Source organism: Gavialis gangeticus, unplaced genomic scaffold, assembly GCF_001723915.1.
Source record: "Gavialis gangeticus isolate Ggan-Ray unplaced genomic scaffold, GavGan_comp1, whole genome shotgun sequence".
NCBI lineage: Eukaryota > Metazoa > Chordata > Crocodylia > Gavialidae > Gavialis > Gavialis gangeticus.
The window spans coordinates 31,112,263-31,135,840 of record NW_017729006.1 but is presented as its reverse complement, the minus strand read 5'-3'; the positions used below and the strand labels follow the sequence as shown (position 1 = coordinate 31,135,840).

Here is a 23,578-nt window from a genome sequence, read left to right as displayed (position 1 = left end):
AGACTCTTTTCCTGGCCAGTGCCACAGGTCATGTCCTCTGACCTTTTGATTTTCTGTTCTCCATGTAATCAATTGTTGGTTACTTCAAATGAAAGTAAAAGGATGGTGGAGCACTGGGGGAAAATGTAACAAGTCAGATTTATAAAGCTCATGTTTCCAGTGCGACCACTTGGATAAAGGTTTTTTTTTTTTCCTTTTTTTGCCTAATTTGTTTCTAGTTGCAGCACTAAGGTCAGGATAAGCCAAGAGAACGAATGGAATAAGCGTCCTGATGGGCTGCCTGAAGCTGGCTGGTGTTACGGATCAGCGTAAAACCAGCTCTCTTTCCTGTGCCTGGGCCGATGTAACTCACTGGAGTGGCAAATTACATCAGACCTACAGCTGTAACCCGACATTATGATTAATTTGATCAGTAATTTCTCCTGTTTTTCATTTTAATCGGTGTGACTATTCTGCTGTGGCAGGTCTTTCAGATCTAATTAAGATAAATTTCAGAGTAAAAGACTTGGCAGAATTTTCGAGTCAAATCCGAGCGTCAAGTGTGAAGACCTGCAGCACCAGTCAATCAATTTCCAGTAAAGACGGCAGGCTCTAACTCAGCAATCAACCCATTAACACTTAAGCAAATTTCATAATCTCCAGGACTGTGCTTAGTCACTCTCTCAAAACATTCTGGCTTCAAAAAATTGCATTATTATTATTTTTTTAAGACCTATTCTTCACTGATTCTGCCAGAAGCCCCAAGAGAAGTTACAGGTGGACCCTGAAAGATCTCTGTAGTGCTGCCAAAACAATTTGGCTTTAAACTTTTTCAACTTAGTCTGAACCAGTTTACTAATTTATTTAGGGCAGCTCCTAAAAGCTAAGCCAGCCCTGTGCAGTGTTCATTTTTTCCAAGATGAAACTTGCAGTAATATAACACTTGAGCTACATTATTCACCACAGATAACTGCTCTCCAACTGGATTCAGGAAGCCGCCAGGAAAAAAGGCAGATCATTCACTTGGCTTCCCTTGATCCACATGCTTCCAGGCAGAAGAGAATATTTCCTGTGATGATTTCCAATATAATATTATATAAACATATCTTAAAAGAGGCCACTAACAGGTATTTCCCAAAACAAGAGGAATTCCCCTGGCCTGATCCTCAAAGGGAGTTGATGGTACTTAGCATCTCAGAGGATCAGGTTTTTTGTCCCTATGTGAAATACCTAATCAGAATGGTTATATCACCGCAAATGTACAGGGCATAATGGAAACATTTCTACATTTTTGTATAACTCCATTTTTCAATGGAATGACAGAATTGCTAGAGCTCAAGGCTACACAGAGTGGTTCATCTATATTGGGATTTTAATTTATGCGATTTAAGAGCACAGTCCTTTTCAAAAACTCAATCATAGTTTTTACACCTTGTCTCTGTCTTTTGCCTTGATTTCAAGAGATTTTATTCTACAGCCTCTTTTAAAAAATTGCTGACATTCCCCCAGTGTGTTTTACAGTTAGGCTAGGGACAAAATTACACATAAACTGGTATAACCCGGAAACTGGTTCAAATCTGTAACAGAACAGAAGTTCACTGCACATGTACCACTTTCAAAATGGCCAAAACCCATTTAAGAGAAACCTGGATGGATGTAATATCAGACTTAACTGATTTTGGTTAAATAGGTTTATTGAACTTCTGTCCCAGATTCCCCCCAGATTCAAGTTAACTCACAGTCCCTCCAAATCCCAGGATGCTTTGTACCTCTCCCACAAACCCTCCCCATCTCACAGGATGGGCTGGCTAGACTTGGCCCAGGCTGTTCGCTCCAGCTGAGCAGGGAGGTGTGCTCCAGCATCCTCCACCTTCTGGCCTAGGCCACTGCAGGCATGTGTCTGCATTTCTGGAATCAAAACTGAATGTCTGTTCACTTGCTTATCAGTTCAATCTATGCAGCTTAGACTAACCTGCAAAGGTGAACTGATTTAGCTTCTGGCTTTCTGACTGTTTGTAATTAGCCCAAAAAACAGAATGCTTCTGCCCAAATGCCAGACTAGAGGCACTGACATCTGGTAAATCTTTCAAGTCACTGTTTATTGGGCCTCTCTTTCCTTGGATTCTTTTTTAAGGATAATATTATAGAAGCTGTGTCTTTTGAGACTAAGGAAAAACTACTGGCAAAATGGATAATGTCACTGGTTTGGGAAATACTGTCTGGTTCCAATGACTTTCTAGAGATAGCAATGTAAAGCACAAGACACATCAGCCTAATACGTGGGTGCCGGCAAGACAGTTCCACTGGCTTAAAAATGTGTGCAAGGATTCTGCTGATTTTCTGTCATTGGGATCCCTGAGGCTTGCTATGGCATCACAGGAACAGTCTTCCTTCCACTTAGTGAGGCTCTGGAAATAGAAGACCTTACCAGATATGGATTGTTTCCAAAATTTGCTCTGGGGAATTTTTTGTTTTTGTTTTTTATTTTTTTGCAGTTTATTAAATACTCTAGTTGCTTCAGGGAGTTTATTAAATACTTCCATTTCAGATTCCAGAGATCACTGGGCTGGCCAGCTTCACTTTCCGTGGCTTCAGAGAATTCTCTAGCAAATGGTTTCCTGTATTAGACTTAGCTTCTGCCTCTTGGGTGTTAATAATGCCAGTTGTTTTGCTCGAAGATTAATTTCCTTCACTTTAAATGTGAGTCAGAGACCAGTTCTCCTTGTGCTTCTGAAAATAGCAACACCTGCACAGTATATTTGGATGGACGAGGCAGCCAGTGCTCCAACTGAGAGGAGCTTTCCTCAGGGAATGGAGAGGCTCACATATATTCCCTTAAATGTTTCTTTGTTCTGTTTAAATACAGCATTCAACAGCCTTACAGTGTAGTGATCAAGTGTCTCAACTCCCCCAGATAGTAGCAGGATTCTAGGAGGAGATGAGTTAGCTAAGAGAAGATGAATCTTAACAATATTACTTGTCAAAAAAGATCAAAGGTCCTCCAGAGTTTAGCGCCGTTAGCAGCACTAGACTAGTAGGGTTAAGACATACCAGTTTCTGTAGCCCAGAACCCACAAGGGAGTGATACGGCCAGCATCACATCCAACCACCTCAGATCTTTCATCTTCAGTGACCTGGCATGCATTTACAATTGCGTTGAGGGAAAACAGACTTCAACCCAAGTCCAGAATGAGGCTTGAATTTATGCTTCTGGAGATGTAGTGGGACACCTTATTAATTCTTGTGGCACCAATGTAGTTTTGTAGGTACTATGGAAAGGATGTACATGTTTTTTCAGAGGAAGAGTTGCAGTGGTGGCAAAGGTAGGGATGCAAAAGAATCAAGGCATCAACAAGAATGAGCAAGAGGGCTTTAAATCCTAGAAGGTAATAGTGTTTGGGAAGGGTTGTGAATGTCTGTGTGTGGATGCAGTCGTGTGTACATTCACACCAGCATGTGTGTTGCCCATCAGCGGCCAAAACATCATGCAGCAAAGGTTTTCAGACAAGGGTCTGGAAGTGACAGATGGTGACAATGGCACGGTTCCAATTATGCCAACTGAGAATCTGGCCCGCAGTTTAGACACACAAAATAATTTCAGCCTTTAAAGTCTCAAAAACAAGGCTGCAGGTGTCCAAAATGGAATAAAAGAGCTATTCGAATCATGGCCATAGTTTCATTCATTTGGAGAGGACAGGACATTGAATATGTGCAGAATATTGCAGCAAGCCCTCAAGTTTTGTGTTCTTGTTTAATGCAGGCAAAAGCACTTTCCGCAAGGTACCACCAATTAATTAAGTTATTACAGGTGAGGTGCTATTTCAGAGCAAAGGTCTAGAACTTGGCCAGTTTCTTGAAAACCCATCATTTGGCAGGTTCACTCTTAGTAGCTTAGGAAAGCAAGTCTTCCTCCTGAAATTCTTTGCAAATACCTCTTTTGCCTCCCCTATTGTAAAGTTTGGTTCAGTATCTCATTTTTCAGTCAACACCAAACTATTGGGACAATGGGTGAAAACTACTGTCCTGCCTTTAGCTGCTTATAAAATGTTGTTTTTCCAAAGTGTTTTCTAAATATTTGGGGGGCAAGTCCTGCCACCCTTATACTGAGAACAACCCTACATTGCATGTGAGCCAGTTAATTACAGTGAGACTACTCACTGTCTAAAGATGCTTCTTAGTATCATTATGGGCACTAGAAAAACAAGATCTTAACAAATCAGGAGTACCTAAATACACAGGGAGGCACCACTTTGAAAATCATAGATATGGACAGACAGAAAAAGAGCAATAACTATATTTTCTGTAAATTATTTTTTTCCCGACCACTCTCAAAGCAATATAAAACTTTGTTGTTCTTCTTAGATCTCAACGACTTGTAATAAATTCCTGGAAATGTCAGTAAATGTTGAATCGCGCTTTTTAAAATAGATTTTGTTTTAATGAGAAACTAACCCTTGAAAAAGTATTTTTTTTGGTGGCTGTTGGAGCCTCAGGCATTTGTGTACACACTCTCTCTCATTTATGGCTGAGTTTTTTCAGTCTTTCTTTCTTTTTTTCTTTGTTATAAAAGTATCGAGGTGCCAAATGCATTATTTAAGATTAGGATGAAAATTTAATCTGAAGTAGATTCTGTTTTTGCTATCTTCAGGTTTGCTCTTGCTTGGAAAGTTTTTGTTGTGTCCCCCAGTTCCCTACTCCATCCCTTTTATTTTTACTCATCATCTTCCTTCTTCAGTTTCAGTTATTGTAGGTAGGCTTCTATGACAAAAAGGTCCTTTAGCAAAGAGTTTGGAAAATGGACAGAATAATTTTACAGTCAGGGCAATCCCTTGGGGATCCCTGTTTGTCTGCTTATCTTTGCACAGGAACAGAGCTGGGATTCTTCTCTACCTGGAGTAAGGATTTTACTTAGCAGATCTGCCTATCGGTGGGATCAACTGATCTATACTGCTCAGGCATATGATCCATGTTTAAAATAAGTAGCTAGATTCATATCTGGGGCCAGAGTTGAACATACATCCAAAGCATTTTGTTCTGGTAGCCAACCAGAAAGGTGGGCTACTTATTTGGTAACCCGGTTTTATACAGCATAGTATGGAGACCTTGTAGTTCCAAAAATATCCATTGAATATTTTTGCAGCTACCCAGGATACAATTCCCCTGCCCTGAGATGGTCTGAATACATGGTAACTGGCTCCTGTATTGCCCTGCCCCGCCCCAATGCCAGGTGTAGCAACAGGGAGTTATCCAGGACTCGTGGGGTCAGATGCCCCACAGCTAGCAGTTCTCATTCAGCACAAGGTACTTTGGAAACCAGTGATAGGCCTGATGCTCCTTTTTGACTTACGCCAGTGTAAATTATGAGTATCACAATAGAAGTCAGGCAGAATTGAGCCCCTTGAGTAAAATAATCCAGACTGGGGTCTCTCTTGTACTATTATAAAGTAACTATGAAGCTTGCTAAGAAACAATATTTTTTTTGTAAATGTAATCCAGTCCACTGAATTGAGTAACAGATGGTAATAAAATTATAGTGCAATATTACAAAACAATCTGACAAGAATCATTCTGAGAATTTTAGCCAGCGAGCAGTGCAGCAGTGTTATTAATTTCTGATCAGCTACAGAAAGCACCTCACCCAGGTTTGCCTAAGCAAGTCACTTTCATTTAATTTCCTTTCTGAAGACATGACAGCATCTGTACATTTTGAGATATAATTGTTGTTATCCTTCAGAGTTTTTGAAACAAACACAATCATCCTTTTGAATTACTGACTTTCCAAGACAATCTTTTGAGGTTGCATTGTTCTAAACTAATATCTCTCAGACAGATCCTGAATAATGTAAGAGGATAAAACCCACATGAAAAATCAAGAATTCAGAAATGAAATTTAACCTGTCAAATTTTAACTTAGTTGGTCCTTATTCCCTTAATATTCTTCAAAAAAACCCATTTCATTCTAGTTCATAAAGATCATTACCTTGGAGGCCATAATATCTTTGAATTTGGCTCCAGGTCGATTTTTAAGCTAAAGTATCAGACACAAAAAAAATATCCGCATTCTAAGCAGTTATTATAAAATGGATATATGGGAGGGTGCCAAAAAACCTGCTGTATGCTATTTTTTCTATATTTGTACATCAGGGGAATTGTAAAACAGGAGAACAGGCGTGGACCCAATCCTGACATTAGACCCACATGGAGGAAATGGCTCCCCTTTGTAGGTCAGATTGTAGGACTGGGGTTGGAAAGAAAAAAACCTTACTGCTACCCATTCAGGGAGTAAGATCGGAGTGTTGTTGCAGCAGTTATGGTCTAAGAAATATGCAAGAAGCAAGGGTATTTTGGATGATGTTTTGTATTGGACCATCTGTATAGATGGCAGAGATGTTCAACAAGCCCTTTCAAAGGCATTTAAGCATATCTCTAGAGCAAAGTTAGAATATAACCCCCCACCTTTGGAGACATTTCTGTGTTTACATATCACTGATTTGAATATTAAAGAGTCCCACCTCACTCAGTAATATGACAGACTGCTTTAAGTCATGCTTAAGTATCTTTAAATATATTCTGGGAACTCCAGGAGTATTGCTCTCTGCTTTAGAAATGTTCACAGACTAAGCCATTGGGACTGCTCACATTCTTAAAACGAAATAAGGGCTTTTGTTCCAAGTGTCAACAGTCAATGTGTTTATATTTTGTAAAACTGTTATTTCTTTCATATTTTAGTCTTGGAAAACGTCTGAGTTAAGGATTTCTACAAACTTTGAGAGTATAAAACTTAACTTAAAATTCCAGGGCACAATTGTGATTGGCCTAATAGTGCTGCACAAAAAGCCTCTCCAAATTACATCTCTGTTGTCTCAGCAGGCTCCCTCATCCCTTTCATTAACACTGAGCCTTTCTATACGTGCATTAAGGTCCTTTTTCTAATGTGCATTGAATTTAGTATCTCCAATGTGAGGTATTAAAGAAACGTGCGTTAGGCTGCCTTAATGTGGAGTAACAAACATGCACAGTTTTTAAGTAATGCTTAATGCACAGTAGCTATTTTACTGCACATTAGCATAATCACATTTTTATGTGACACTTGCATGCACAGTAAATAGGCTACTGTGCATTAAAGCATACGTATGGTTGCTGATACTGGGTGTAAATTGTAAAGGGCGGGAGGGCTAGGGAACTAGCCTACAACTGTGGAGACCAAGGTTCAACTCTCCGCTTTATTACAGACTGGCAGTGTAGCCTGGGATTGTGCCTCAGTTCCCCATTACACAATTGCCATAGTATTTTTTCCTTGTTTCCAGGGAGGGAGGAGGGATTGTGAAGTTAAATGCATTGAAGATGGTGAGGTGTCATCACTATGGATGGTAACAGCATTTGTATCAACACGTCAAGCAAGGAAAAATTACTGGTGTTACACATATTTTTTTGTTTTTCTAAAATTGAGAAATGATGTTGTTTGTTAAGCTGAGTTTGCAGTCCTACTAGTTAGGATCAAAAGCAAACCAGAGATGGAAATACAGAGACTCTTAATCCAGATTAGGTTTGGGTGAGAGTCTGAAGCCACATCAGTGTTTTATTTAGTATTAGCAGTAATCTCTCAAACTGTTTTCATTAATTGCTAGCTTCAATCAGTGTCATGAGGACAGTTCTTTTCATAAGAAAATGCATCTTCACCAAAACTGGAGCCTGCACATAGTTTTAGGTTTCATTTAGACCCCAGGCTGCTACGAGTGGGCTTATGTATGAAGTTGTATGAATCCAAACAACATGTGAATATTTCTAGATTTGAGGCCTTGGTTTTGGCTTGTCTGTACTAGAAATAGTTGGAAATTCATAAATGGAATGAAAAACTGGATATTTGTTTTGAAAACTAAATGCCAAGTAACTTCTGAGGCAAAGATTTAACAGGCATTCTCACTAGTGTATACTGTATGTACTTAGCATACATTCATGGCTGCTATACTAAGATAATAACATGTAATAGCAATTCCTTTGGAGCTATTTCTGTCTCTGTGTGTCAATAATTTGCATATTAAAGAGTCCCGAAGCACTCACTAACATGATAGACTGTACATTCAGTAGTGCCTAAGTAGCCCTTAATACAATACACAGTAGGAGCTCTGGAAACATTATTCTCTGAAGTAGAAAAGGCTCATAGAGTAAGGACAATCTCCAGTGGATTTTTAAGCCTATTAGCTGAACCATTTTTAAAAACAGATTTTATTCACCTTGGTTTAACTCAGATTAAATGTGGCTTGACTGGCTAGTATGGACAAGGCTGAGCCTCATTTAAACGGATTCCATTACTTGCATTCAAAAGTATTTTGAAATGTTAAAGACCCAGGGGTGAAACCAAACTGTAGATAACAACTTAAAGGCATGCAAAGTTTTATAAAAGAAAGTAAGCCACCACTCTTGCAATGTTTCTAGCTGTTACTTAAAGTGCAGATCAACTCTGAAAAGTGGCCTCCAGGGATCAGCTCCTTACATATGATTTCAAATTATGTTTGTGAGTACAGTCAAATCTATTCTCATTGATTTCATTGGAAGATGATTAAAATGGTCTGGGAACTGACTTTTGGAAATATTTCATGGAAAAAAAATCATGGGAACAGCTTGCCAGATTCAGATGTCATCACACCCAACCCTAACCTGGATCCAGATCAGGTTTGAGCACTGATTTTTCATCAGCTACTGCCACTACCTGAAATGCAACTGTCTAGTTTCTTCATCTTCAGAGAACTCTTAAAATCCAGTAGAGCTGAATTTTGTTCAGCAGACCTGGCAGTTTCAGGGTATTTTTGAATGCAAATGTAATTGAGAAAAGGTTCTCAGATACAGGATAGACCCGAGAGAAACCACAGAGAAAAAGGAGAAAGATCTGCTTTAGAATAGCCTATAGACTGAGAATAGCCAGTAGCCGAGATGAGCCAATAGCCTCATCTCTCATCTGGGTTGTGGGAGACCGGGTACACATCCCAGTATCCCTGGCCTCCCACATCCCACGTGAATGGGATGTGGGACTATTGTTATTCTTGTGTGGGGGGGTGGTTCCCTCTCTCTTCCACTTAATTTCTTATAAAAAAATGTGGAAGGTTTTGGCTGTGTTGGATGACAAATGACAAACCCTGACTTTTATTTTGAGAAATGGAATTTTTTCTTTTCAGCCAACCTTACTTTTCAGTTTGGTTCGGAGTCATGAATCTTAAGAATTATAAAACGCCAGCCCCACTTTAACAGCTTTTCTAAATTGTCAGGCATAGGCTATTGGCTTCAAGTAGCAGGCTAATGAAGGACTGATTCAAATTAGCTGCCACCAATCAGTCTGTTTGCTCAGAACATGCAGGGTCCATTTTATTTTCCCTAAAGTGGGTAGAAGTTTACTATCTGCCACTACCCAGATTTTTGCTCATCAGGTAACATCCTACCTGCAGTGGATTTGGTGAAGTGAGAGGAGAAGGAAGGCCGTGTCCTGGTGACTGGTTGGGTTTCTGAGGCGAGCTGGAGGACTGCTGAGCTTGCGTTTGTTGGCTCTGGCTCTGGGGCTGTGTTTGGTTCTGCTGCTGTTGGGGTTGTTGCGGCTGTTGGGGCTGCTGTTGGGGCTGCTGCTGTTGGGGCTGCTGCTGCGGTGGTTGTGTCTGCTGAGCTGGTTGCTGATGCTGGCTTGTTTGCTGCTGTGGTGGTTGTTGCCCTTGTTGTTGCTGCTGCTGTTGCTGATGCTGGAGCTGCTGAAGATGCTGAAGTTGCTGAAGCTGGGAATTCAGGGATGAGGTAGCTATAAATGAAGATAGTAAACAGAATTAGATTGGATTCAGCTCATGTCGTCCAATGACACTCACTATGAGAATATTGTATCACGCTGAATCCCGGTCCTGTTACAGCAGATGGCAGCAGTTCCAAAATGTCAATGTGACTATGACTGTCCCACTGTGACCACTCTTCATGGCAAACTTTGTCTGCCTGTGATGCACTTAAGCCCACTAAATTAGTATAGGCAGACTTCCTCATCAATGGGAAGCAGTATAGCAGTGTCCACAAGGCGCTGTACGTGGTCTAATTTGAAGTAGTATAATAATTTCCACTAAGCTATCCGAAGTGTCTTAAGGACGTGCTTCCCACTCCTTCATCACAGCATGCTTGAGGGCACTACTGTATGGCCAGTATGCTCATTGTGGAGATACAGCCTATAAAAAGTGTGGTGCAGGCTCCTATAGGGCTTACAAAGTCACCACAAAAGATGACGACTTTCAGTTCTGCCATGCTGAAACCTGACCTCACTGAAGTTACCGGTGCAGCTCCCCTTGATTTCAGCCAGTACATACTTCTGGGACCTGATCTAGCATTCTCTGCTCAGCTAAACCAACCCGTGAAATCAGTGGGAATATCACCTGAGTGCACTACAGAAGAAGACCTATGGGATGCTCTTATCCACCCCAGAGCATGAACTGGTGCCATTTTGTGGAGAATGAAAGAATTGTGGCTGTAAAATAAAGAATGCTCTGAGAAGGTGAGCAATGATGCAACAGAGGTGTAATATTGACATAGGGTATACATATAGGAGGTATAATATTAGCTGTGATATTGCTTATAAAATCCTTGGATTATAAATATATATAATAAAATGCATATGCTTCTCTGGCATTAGAGACTGTTTCTTATCATTCAAAGCCATAAATGCTTTTCTTGAAAAATACAGCAGACCTGTACTTTCAGTACTCTCTTACTGGGGCTGTGTGAAATGGCTATGTTTCATTTTGGTTTCAGATTCAGCTGTTTCAGAGGACAGTGATTCATTTTGGTGTTTTGGATCACTGTTCCATTTCGATTTGGCCGAATCTGTTTTGGAGTTTTGAGACTGTTTCAGCACTGATTCTGAGATTTGCATTGGCCAGGGAGAGGCAGGCTCAGTTGGGCAGCTGCAGGTTCTCCTGTGGCTTCTTCCAGTTGTGCCTACCTCTGCCCTGGCAGGAGCAGCCATGGAAGAAGCCCCCATGGCTAACCTGCCCAGCCCCATGCCTCACCTGGCACCAGCCTCCTGACACTTAGAAAAAAACAAACAAAAAAAACAACGCTCTGCACCCACTGGCTGAAGCAGGAGGAATTGGGGCCTCTGAAGGCTCATGGCAGAGCCCCTCTGTGCAGCGCAGGGCAGTGGGTGGCAGCGGGAATCACTCAGCCCTGCTGACACCTGCACAGCAGCTGTCGCATCACATGGGCATCTCATGCTGTCCAGGAGCTGGGGTTGCTCCAGCAGTCAGCCACAGGCTGGCACTGCTCAGCCCTAGCAGCCCCAGTTCCCAGACAGTGCACAGCACCCTACTGAGTAATGCTGCACCTGTGCCATGGGGCAGCTGCGGTGCAGCTGCCAGGAAAGTGGGGGCAATTCCCGCTGCTCCCTGCACTGCATGGGGAGGCTTTGACATAAGTGCCCAGAGACCCCAATCACCGCTGCTGCAGCTGGTCAGTGCGGGGCTTTTTCTTTTTTTAATTGCCAGGAGGCTGGGGGATGGGTCCGAAACACCTCCAAAACAAAACTGCTGCCAAAATTTTGCACAGCCCTATCTCTTACTGCTGATAGCATAGATTATGGGTGTAGACACACAATATACACAGTAATTTACCCTAGATTTTCCTCCATAGTAAGAAGCAAATATGTGACTGGTTACCTCCACGCTGGCTGCATAAGTAGGTGTTATAATAGCACATGGTCAGTAGGTGTTGGTAAATGTGGTTTGCATTAACTACTCCAGGGGTGAAATTGTCTAGGAGAGTAAGTACCGGTCTAGGAGAATAAGCACATCACAGGTACACTGGCATAATTTACACTTCTGTGGAGTTACTCCTCACTGGGGAAGTCTACATGTGCATTGGACTGTGCAGTTATTACTTCACAGTCATTTAGTACTTGTTTAAGCAGTCCAATCACTGCATGGTTATTTTCAGCTCATTGCTACTGTGCAGTAGTGTTACCATCATGTTTTATGCCCAGCAACGCTACCTCACCATAGCAATGAGCTACGGTGCAGTAGCTTGCTGCTACAGCAACATAGCATCTCATGTGGATGTGCCCACTGTACTCCACTGTGGAGTAACTTACTCTGTAGTAAGGCTGTCTATCATGTATCCACTCTGTTTTCCCTGTGGGATAAATTTAATTTCCTTATGAGTAAACCAGTATCTTAACCTCTAACAAGAAGTCAGGATTAGGGGGCTCAGTTCACCTTGAAGGCACAAAGATGAGCATTTTATATATTCTCAAGTTACACAAATAGAGACTTAGCCACAGGAGAGGGCAGGAACAGTTGCCCTAGAGAAAACAGCTTTAAATTCCAACTAGAGTGTCTGTGTACCAGCAGCAGCTTCCTGGAGGATGTGGGCCCTTGCCACACCTACATTAAGACCCCACTTTGAAGGTTATACTGGATTGCTTCAGGACTGCAGTACATGAAAAGTTTGCAAGTTCCATGTACTATACTGCAATCCTTCACCCCTTCCAGAAGGTCTGTTTGCCACCAGGATTTTGCATTCTGGATTCGGTCAGTGAAAGGGAAAGTAACCTGGGACTGAATCAAACCTATAGTTTTAAAAAAGTAAATCAAATTACTTTGAAAAAGACTTAGGGGCCATGATTAACCACAAGATGAACATGAGCCACCAATGCGATGCCACAGCGGCCAAAGCAAACAAAACTCTGGCCTGCATCTTCCAATGCATCTCAGACAAGACCCAGGAAGTCATCCTTCCAATTTACTTGGCCTTAGCAAGACCACAGCTGGAATACTGTGTCCAGTTCTGGGCTCTGCAATTCAGAAAAGATGTGGAGAAACTTGAGGGAGTCAAGTGGAGAACCACACAAGTGATTAGAGGACAAGAGGGCAGGCCTCATGAGGAGAGCCTGAGAGACATGTTACTCTTCAACCTAGAGAAGCGTAGAATCAAGGGTGACTTGGTGGCATCCTGTAAGTATATATGGGGTGTGCCCTGGGAACTGGGAGAGCAACTGTTCACCAGAGCACCCCATAGGTAGACTAGGTCCAATGGTCACAAACTCTTAGAAGGCCGTTTTAGACTGGACCTAAGGAAAAACTTCTTTACTGTCTGAGTCCCTAGGGCCTGGAATAAACTCCTCCCAGAGGTGGTGCAGGCATCTACACTGGATTCCTTTAAGAAGCACTTGGATGCTTATCTTGCTGGGATCATTTGACCCCTGCTGACTGCCTGCCCTTTGGACATGGGCTGGACCCGATGGTCTTGCGAGGTCCCTTCCAGCTCTAATGTATATGAAATCTATGAAATCACCTAGCAAGAATTGTTCACCAATTTTTGCAGATCCACAGGCAAAGCAAATTGGTTCATCTTACTTTTCAATACTGACTGGCCCATTCCAGTTCTCTAGGTGTGCATGTTCTGCAGTTGAACATGACAACATCAAGTCACTGCATTACAAATGCAAATAAAATAAAAGAAATGGGGGAAGGAGAGGTGGGAAGGCTAGGCCAAATGGGATGCCTGGTGGAATGAACACCATGGTGAAGGAGGCTTTGATCACCTGTTTCTATATTAATAATTTATCTGTAATAAGTAAAGCTTTCTTCAATCAAAGATGAGAATCAAAGGGTCAACTTGCCTTTACATGAATTATGGTCATGTATATATGCTTCACCTCAAAAGCAAACTGAAAAAGAAAATGAAATGCCAGCTACATCGGAAGAAGGTGAGGACTTAGGAAAGCCATCAATCACCAACCTAAGTTGCAAGGAAAACAATTTTGGAGCCAACAGAAAATTATTGACCCTGCTACTTCATGCAAGATATCAATAGTGAGAGTAGAAAAATTCTGACTGGGGCCTTTGGGTGCTACCAAACTATGAATATTTACTAATACTACTATTGTTGAGAAGATAAACTACAGGTGTATACAACTGCTAAATGTGACAGTGAAATTTGACATTAGGTATGGAAGATGGCACAAATGTAAAAACTGGAGGCAAGAAAAGTGCAGCTGCAGGAACAGCAGGAAACCTGGACATTGTGGAGAAAAAGAAATGGTGCCAACAACATATACTGATCTTGAAGCTATTGGAGAGGAAAGCAAGTAAATACATACGGGAAGTTATGTAGCACAATATAAAAATAGAGAGTGAGCACATTATTACAGGAGTTTACAATGCATTGTACAACTCATCAACCAGAAGCAGTAATGGTAAGCTCCTACTGCTTCAGAGATTCCAGCCATAAGCTAGATACTGCGAAGACAAAAGAAAAGAAATAATTAAGATTCTTTTACCTGCATATGAAAGTAAGGTATGGAGAAAGCAACTCTAACTGCATGATGTGCAATACATACAGCAGCTTTACAGAAAGAAGGTAGACGTGCTCTCAGGGCCAGATTAACCCATCAGTGGACCCTCGGCAAACAGACTCGTGGGCAAAATTATTGATTTTTTCACTCAATAATTATAATACATAAAATAAGCACAACTGGGCCCCTTCTTCACTTAGGGCCCTAGGCTTGTGCCTAGTTTGCCTATGTGTTAATTTGGCTCTGCTTGCTCTATGAGGATAAGGAATCTACATTGGCCTTTTTTCTTTTTCACTCTGCAGGGTTCAGCTATGCTTGTCAGTACATTGATAGCCAGAGCAATTGCTCTATCCATGACTCATCTCAGCCAACCCTATCCCCAGCTTCCTGTATGGAAGTGAGGAGTGATGGCCCCATGCTATAATCTGCAAGACAGAGTTCATGCAGGGGAACAGGGTACATTTTATGTCTTTTTATTCTGTTGTACAGCCAGCTTGAATGAGCCACAACCTCACCCTGACAGCTAAAAACCATGAAAACTGTGTGATTTTACTCAAGAGAATTTTTTTAAAAGCGTCTGTGGGGAGCAAAAAAGCTTCAAAGTTACATGGTTGGGTAAAGCAAGAAAGGAGATGGTGTAATGGAAGGATTCATAGATTCCTACTCACATGCACAGGAAAGACAAAATGGTCTAAAATTTCCACTAATTGTTTTAATGTCGAATTTAATGTGTGTGGGAAAATAATTTATGATAAGAAATGCAGTAAAGTTAAAAATGACATTGCCCAGATGTCTGCTACATAGGTGCATAATGAGAAAGGTCAGAGAAAAAAGGGACAAAAGAAATGTCCACATATGAAAACATAAAACAAACAATGAGAAAGGGTCAGCGGACATCCCCCCTCATCTCCTACCCCCCTCAAAAATGGGCATAGGTTTGTCACCAACTCCAATATATGAATATTACCATTTCCCACAAAGGATACTTTATTTTCTTTCAGAATGCCCTTGTTAAGGAAAAGTGACTTGTTTCCAAAGGGTAATATAAGTGACATTGCAGCTAAGGTAACAGTGCCCACTGCAGGGAAACATATGAACAGAATTGATGCTAAGCTGTTTGTTAATCGTAGGATAGCAAAACGCATTGGAACAAGTAACATTTCTTTAAATCTCTGAGACTTCTTGAAAGGAATATGTCACCTGTGACTCAAGCAATGGTTTGCAGCCTTCCAAACAAGCAATGCAATTTGATGGAATGGTTAGCCAAGCAACCCATGTGTTCCTGTTTGAACAGCCTTCATTAACAAGTTGTGCATTAGACCAGCTTCAGCACTCTACTTTTCAAATTAAATCTTGTTATTCCTTTATTATTCCAAAATTCAATCCTCATGACATACTCTATCTATCTATCTATCTATCTATCTCAAATAATAGAGAGAGAAGTCCACAAGGGGGAAAAAGCCCCTACCGAAAGCCCTTCGTTTCTTTTACCTCAAATGCTTATGCCCATGCCCTTATTCAGGCTGAATGGTATCAGGCAGAAGAATAACAAGGCCTAATTCTCAGAGCACTAAGCTTACAACTCAGGATGCACAATTTCAATTCTCTTCTCTGCTACAGGCTTCCTGAGTGACACTGCATCCCTTCCTTAGCCTCTCTGCAGCTCAGATGCTCATAGAAGTTATCAAAAGGCAATTTGATCATGCTGTAACTTTTTGCGTTTTACACAAAGCACTTAAATTTACAGTATCATTGAAAGTAACAGACGTTCAGCATTTAATGGTGGGAGCTGGGTGCGTCCACGCAGTGACGGAGGCTGGGTGGCAGGGGGTGCTATGGAAGCTGGCCAGGGCCTCACCACCCCTAGTTGCTCTGCTGCTGGGCAATAGCTGATAGCATGCCCAAGTTCACTCTCCCACCTGCCAGGAGACAGCTGTCCAGGAGAGCCGCTGTCATTGATTCCCCTGTGTGGAAGAGTGTGTGTGTGTGTGTGTGTGTGTGTGTGGAGGGGGGGAGTCAGGGGGTGTGCCCCCAAACTCTTCTCCAGTGCCATGGAGCACCAGGGTCACTGTCCTGCAGGGGGTAGGCCCTGCCAAGGACTCCCAAGCCCTCAGTTGCTGCCCAGCTGCTTCCTTTGGGCAGGGAAGTGTCCCCAGTGCCCCACACTCACTGAGCCCCACTGGTCCCACACATGGGGGAATGAATGCTGGCCGGCTCTCCTGACCAGTTGTTTCTTGGCAAGCAGGGGAGCACACATGCTCTCTCCCTCCCTCCCCTGTTGCATAGGGAAGAGACTTTCTGCTTCCTCCCTGTGGCAGCTGCAGGGCATGGTATGTGGGCAGAATCACCCACACTTAACCCTGGCAGGGAACCTGCATAGAAGTTCCCTAAGGCACCCTGCTCTAGAGCACCTTCAGCTGATAGCTGATTTAAGGAGGGTTATTTTTTTTGTGTGATCAGCCATTCTAAGAGCGCTCTGTATCCATGCATGTGTGTTACATCATGGCTGTAAAACCCTTTCAGGGGTCAGATCATACGAAAAATGTAACTTGTGTTTGCACCCTCAGTCCTCTCTGTGCATAAAACGGGAATATTAGCACTTTCTTACCTCAAAGGGGTGCTGTGAAGATAAAATACCTTAAGGATTGTGAGGCACTCAGATAAATCACAACAGTAGCCATATAAATACTTAAGAGACAGGCTGTGTGAATAGCTGTATAGGGCACCTATACACATGCAGCAAGGCTGCTCCAATGTGCTGTAATTACAGCGCGTCGGAGCAGACTTAATTAACTGAGTCTACTAGAGTGTGGTAATTAGTGTCATGAGTGTGGTAATTAGTGTCATGTGTATCAGCATCCCTGTACTGAAAAATGGTGGCAGGGGTGTTTTAACTAAAGCTCATTCGATGAACTTTAGTGAAAGCTCCCCTGCTGCCATTTTTCAGTGCAGGGACACTGATACATGTGACGCTTCAGGTGGTTTAATTAAAGTGGCTCTGAGAGCCACTCTAATTAAAACATTCCCCCCCGCCCCCGCCAACTCCCGGAGTACATGTAAAAAAGCCCATAGATTCCATACGTTTCCTTGCCCAGGATATGGGAAGTGATGGAAAAAAGTTGGGGAGTTGGCAATAGGGGCCAGCTGGCTTTGTGAATGGGACTAACTAGGTGAGTTTGCTCCTTGAGAGCACAAGAGTTTCTGAAATTTGTCTGGCAAAGGGGTTTTTTGGGCGGGAAGGGAGTTTGAAGGATTTTTTGAAGTACCAGGCTCACCAGGAAATGTCAAAGCCTGAAATGCCGTTGGAGTTTACCTTCTTTTTGTACAGAACTAGAAAAGCTCTTGAGTTAGTACTGGTAAACATGCCTCTGCCATTGAAGAATAGAATGGAAGACAATATGTCCTTGCAGGGGTTGGAGGCAGTCAGTTAGATAACTTTCCAGGAAAACGGGTTCAAGTCATTGTCAGCTGTCACAACACAATTCAAGCTACTCAGATAAACTCTTGTTTGTGCAGAAGCCACTTGCAAGAATCCTGTTAGTGCATGCAGTCTAGCATCATGCTAAATTATAAATGATACTGAAGTGGTCAGACTAAGGCTTTCTTAATCTACTAATGTTAAACATTTTTCTCAGTGCCCCCAAAACATATGAAAGTGGAAAACAGAGTAGGAACTGGACATTGCCCTTACACTGTCTGAAATCCCATCAGGCTCCAAGCTTTGTAGAAAGTGACAAATGTCAGACAGGTATACAATATATAATAGATGAGGTATGTAAGCAAACTGTGAGAGCCATACATGGTCTGGTTACAAGCAATTATATGAGACAAACCAAGCTGTTTATATTACAAAGATTATGTGAGGCACTGTGGTGAGTAGGCATGGACAGCTGATCCAGAGTTTTGAACACATATCTGCAGTCGATTCACTGAGAGGCTTTCAGTACAAGACCCAGACTCCCTCCATCTCACTATCCCCCCTCCATTCTGTCTATGGGTATGTAAAAAATAACATTCAATGATGTACCTCATGGAGTCTAACAATATTATATTTTCTAATGATCAGATGGAAAGTGGTTAACATTAAATGTGAAGTAAGTCCTAGTTTCTTCAGAACTCAATCCAAGATAATAATGGTCTGAAGAAGCGCTTTCTTTGTTGTCATTCAATAGAAATGCAATACAAATAAAACATTTTATGGGAGATATGCTTAATTAACAAAACTATATTTATGCGGTATATAAACTGTCAAAAGGTAGGAGGAAAATCCATGAAAACTGTGTATCATTTTAAATTCTATTAATGAGAATCATATTGCATCAATATCATTAATCCTAAGGAATCAGCCAGTTCCTGAAAACTAAGGAAGAAGGAAACTATAAACATGGACTTATGTTTATATTGATAGGAAACAAAACAATTCAAATCTGAGTTTCTTACTTGCAAATAAATTGTAACCTTATGCTACAAAGCCAGTTATGGAAATCTAGAGTGCAGTTGTAGTTACTTTAAACTTGAACCTGGTGAGTGTGCCTTTTTTGTGGCAAATAGAGTAGATTTTTCATTTATTGTGGTATTGTGGTAGATTGCCTGAGGACGGTCATACAGATGCATGCTCACCATGGATGCATATTCAGAATGCTAACACAAAATGCCTTAAAAGTTCTGTTTAGTGAAACATTATAACTAGGTCTCTACTTCCTTGGTCTGGTGGCAGGAAGCCACCAGACACCTGGATTCATACACATTCATGCATTTCTGATAGCTCCCCTATGTCAGAATGTGAAGGGCACTTTGGGAAGACACCAGCTGTTAAATGGACCTTGACAACTGGATGAAGGTGAAGGAGTGTCTTCACTCACCTTCAGCCAGCTTCTAGGTACTGGTGGAAGGTGGGAAGTGGCAGAGGTAGAACAGATCTGCTGGCAGAGTGGAGGGCTCTGCCACCACTTTGAATTTGTCCATGCTCAAAGTTCTGCTAGCAAATTTCCATAACGTAGACGACTTGCAATGCGCTGGGGAGGCATGGCGGGGCACATGCCCCCCAAGATTTCCATGCCAACTGTGGGGTGCAGGGCACAGGTCTGCAGCCTGGCTAGAGCCAGGGCCCAGCAACAGTGGGGGTGGCAGCGGTGACATGATTTCTGTGCCATGGTGTGGGGTGGGGCTGCAGCCTGGCCAAACCCAATGCCTGGAAGCAGTGGGGTGATGGTGTGGACTTGTAATCCCCACTGCGGCAGTGGTGGGGAGTTGTGACCCCCCACTATCGGCACTTAGGCCTCACCTCTGAGGTAGATGAGGTTTTAGCAATAGATCAATTTCTGCTAGGGACAGCTAAGAGCAAGGGGTGCTGAGCATCCAGAATGAGCCAGCCCAGGCCTCTCCATTCCACTCCCGATTCCCTTTTGGGCACTGTAGACACTTTAGGAACCACAGTTCTACTTCTGTCTTATATTGTTCACATATGATATGGGGTGGAGAAGGCTCCTTCCCTCCACCTTTTCTCTTTCTCATGTATCGCTTAGGCAGAAGTCTGGGAAGAATCTTTAAAAAGTAGGATGATGCAATGGTACATAATCATCTCTGAAGCACCTATGTCAAAGACAATGGACTCACACTGGAGAGAAGAGAATATCTTAATGCTACCATGGCAGGAAAACTGACCAGGTTCTGAGAGCAGTTACAGTATTTGCGATACTAAGGTCCCACTTCATTTGTAAAGACAAGCTGGAAGCAGAAGCAAGCTTTTAAATATGGGTTGTCTATGGACAATATGTTGCTTCAAAGGTTGGGGGGAAAATGGGGCCGAGAGATTTAAATGCAGCCATAAGAAAAAGCTTAAATATTTCCTTTAAATACTGAAAAGCTTTAATAAAACCAGAGTTTATCTAAAAAAACCCAACCAAACAGATATTTTCCACCTCATTCACAAGTAATCTCGTTTCACATCTCATTCAGATTCTACAGTAATATGACATAAATACAGATTTCAAGAATCTTTCCAGTCCTCAGCATAAGATCAAATTAAGGCTTGTGGATTCAATTTGCATCTTGAATTTGTTCTTCTGGATGAACTCCACATATTGTCTGATTCTGCTGTATTAATGTTTGGAGTGTGTAGGCATGCCTGTGCGTGAGTGTAAAGAGAGGAAAGGGATAGTAGGCATTTGAGGCAATTTTTCACCACCATGCATTGTGGTTACTTTTTCCTACATTCTCATATTTACATAATTGCATAGACGTTACACAGTGCCTTGATGCGATATACAATGGACTAAGGAAGGAGAAAATCATACATTACACCTTTTCTGATTTGACTGAGCATAGAAGTTGGCTCCAGCTTTTTTTTTTTTTAGAGCCTAATGCTTTTTTCCACTTCCCCAATAATGGAGAATGGATTTACATTGCCTCAAACTGAAGTGTAACTATCTATAGCATCTGGGCTTGTGTCTGAATTGGCATAGCCTGCTTTTATTTCCTGTTGTTTCTCTTTTAATGAGGTATATGCCTGTCTTCTTTGAAACAGATTTCTATAGGTTGAATGCACACAATGAATAGTTTAATGCAGGCCTATGTTTACAGTCTCCTGTTAGATAATAAAGGCTGGGTTAGCCAACTACCCACTGTATTTTTTGCATATGCTTGAATTTTCTTCTGGAGGGTAAAATAGAAATTGCTTTAAATATGTTAGCATTTTTTTAAAGGTAGAAGGATACAACTTAATGGCTTGAGAGATTAGTAACGGGATACAGAGCATATTACTTCTAAATCACTGGTTTGAACCTAGTCTAGGTCGATACAGGGAACAAAAGTCATCATATTCTGATGGCTGTAGAATGCTGTATGTTATATAAAATATATTTGGAATCATCTGACATGTACTCTGTCTACACAGGTTGTACCACACCAAACACTCTATGTAATAAATTGACAGTCTCCCAATATCTAGCAAGAAAGTCATAAAACCCACCATCCTAGGTGGCATCAATTGACACCTTAATTTGCAGTTTCAGCAGAGAGGCTAAGGATTGAGAGCGCAAGGAGACCAAGTCATCTTCTCATTCCTTCAAGGTGATCCCTCAAGGTTAAGCCTCAAGATCGCCGGCAGGGCAGCTTGCATTGCCACTGCTCCTTCTGTACCAATTCTACAGATAAACGGAGGGCTTCACTTTCTACTCTTGTCAAATCCAGCATCTTTCATGAGCACTAAATTCACTTTAAAGAATATAGGCAATAAAAAGGAAGTATTAAGAAGAAAACCATCATAATTTATCAGGTGCCTGTGGTGTCTCAACATTTTGATGTATACTGGAACTCCCCTGAAAAATGATCCACTGTGTTAAATAAATCTGACATTTTTCCCTACCAAACTCTAAAACATAAAATAATACACTGGGATCATCAAAAAAAAGTTCTAGGTGGGGAGCTTGACTAAGCAGCAGGACAAATATATTTGGAATATTTCCCACTTTGAGATAATCTAAAGGCTATTTTCTTTTGGTTTATGACAACATTTTGTGAGTAAAGTTCCCTGAGTGTATTGTAAAAATTGCATTAACCTATTTAAAATGCCCAAAGGCAAGAACAAGCTGGTGAAATTAGACTTTAATAAGCCATTTGCTTCCTCAGCTCAAATGGGAGCTTAGACTCCATATTGTACAGATGGCTGAAACATTAACCTGAGTATGGGTATAACCAAGACACAAGGGATCACTCAGTGAGCTGTCTGGGGACTTTTGTGCAATGAGAAACCATTTAGAAACCTCTGAAGCTTTATTTGAGGGCAATGCAAGGACTTGTATGCAAAATGAGAGGTTCTGGGTGTCAAGCGTAAACAGCAGACATCATGTAGATCTGATAAACTCCAGATTTCAGCGACATGATGAATCTACTGTGAAAACATGGATTCTTATCAAATTTCCAATAAGGAATGTGAGAACAAAATTCAGGAGAGTGAGAAGTTTCTTATGCAAAACAATAGCAGTTTTTTGGTGAAAGGCTGCAAGCTTTGGCCCAATTTGTTTAACAGGAGGGCTAGGAACAGAAGTTACACATAAACCAGTTTAAGCAATCTGGTTTAGACCTGCAACAGAACAAAAGTTCAGTGCATATGAACCAGTTTCAAAATGGCTGAAATTGGTTTAAGATAAACCTTGTTGAATGTAGTATCAGACTTAACTGATTTGGGTCAAACTGGTTTATGAAACTTCTGACCCTGACCCATTCCTGGTTCAAGTTAAATTACAGTCCCCCACCATCCCAGCATGCCCTGCAGCCCTGGGCTAGGCTGTACTGTCTGCTCCAGAGAGCAGGGCTGCCCCTGCCCCTCTGCTCTCTAGCCAGAGCAGGGGCGGAGGCATGACCAGAAGCTGGCCCGCCATGGCCTGGTAAGGCCATTTCCCCTCCATTGCCTCTCCGTCTAGGAGACAGCAGGTGGGGTCTGCTAGCCCTGGCTGCCACCTCTGCCATTTGCACCTGGTCAGACAGTCCCCAGCTGGGATTCCTTGGGGGGAATAAACCCTTCACCTCAGGGAGACATACTGGCCAGCATCTGGTTACACTCCCACCCCTGCCGCTGGACCAGTGAGGGGGAAGTTACGCTGATGAGCAGCAGCCCGTCATGGTGCCCCAGGGAGTGCAAGTCTCTTCTCAGTGTGGGGGGTGGGGGGGCTGTGCTGCCACAGACTGATCAGTGCAAGCATCAGTGGTGCTAGTGGGGTGGGGCTTGGGGGACTATGACCACCCCAAAATTCAGCTTAGTCCCTGTAGCCACTCCTCCAAGCCTTGCTGTCACCACCACTTGCCCTGTGCAGGCTGCAGCAGCTCGGCCCACCCCACTCCTGCCTGTAATGCAGCTCCCCACTGGGAATAGGCTTGTGCTTCCTGGGACATCATTATGGGGGCTGCTGCACTGTCAGGGTCACTCCCCTGCCTTGCTGCTATACTGGCAGAGATGGGTCGACCGACATGGTCCCACGAGGTGAAGGGGGAAGGGTGGGGATTTATTCCCCCTCCATTTTTCTCTTCCCCTGGAGACTCCAGCCAGGGTCTGTGTGGCTGGGTGCAAGCAGCAGAAGTGTTGGCTGGGTTTGACAGACTCCAGCTGTGGTCCCCTGTGGGGAGACGGGATTGAGTGGGGAATAAACCCCTCCCTGCCCCCTTTGCCTCAGGGGGCCATGCCTGCCAGTGTCTGGCCATGCCCCTGCCCCTGTTGCTGCAGCAGCAAGGGAGGGAGACCCTGACACAGGCTACTACACACTAGCCAGGCAGACCCTAGCATGGGTCCATGCT

General features: G+C 42.5%; 1 protein-coding gene across 1 annotated transcript in view; it reads right to left on the bottom strand.

Moving 5' to 3' along the window:
• The window catches only part of POU6F2 (POU class 6 homeobox 2), a 393,965-nt gene that overhangs the window by 130,430 nt on the left and 239,957 nt on the right, over positions 1 to 23,578 (bottom strand). The window contains exon 4 of the mRNA XM_019509078.1: positions 9,414 to 9,760. Within this exon, the coding sequence (XP_019364623.1) occupies positions 9,414 to 9,760 (347 nt within the window). The remainder of the gene's footprint in view (positions 1 to 9,413; positions 9,761 to 23,578) is intronic.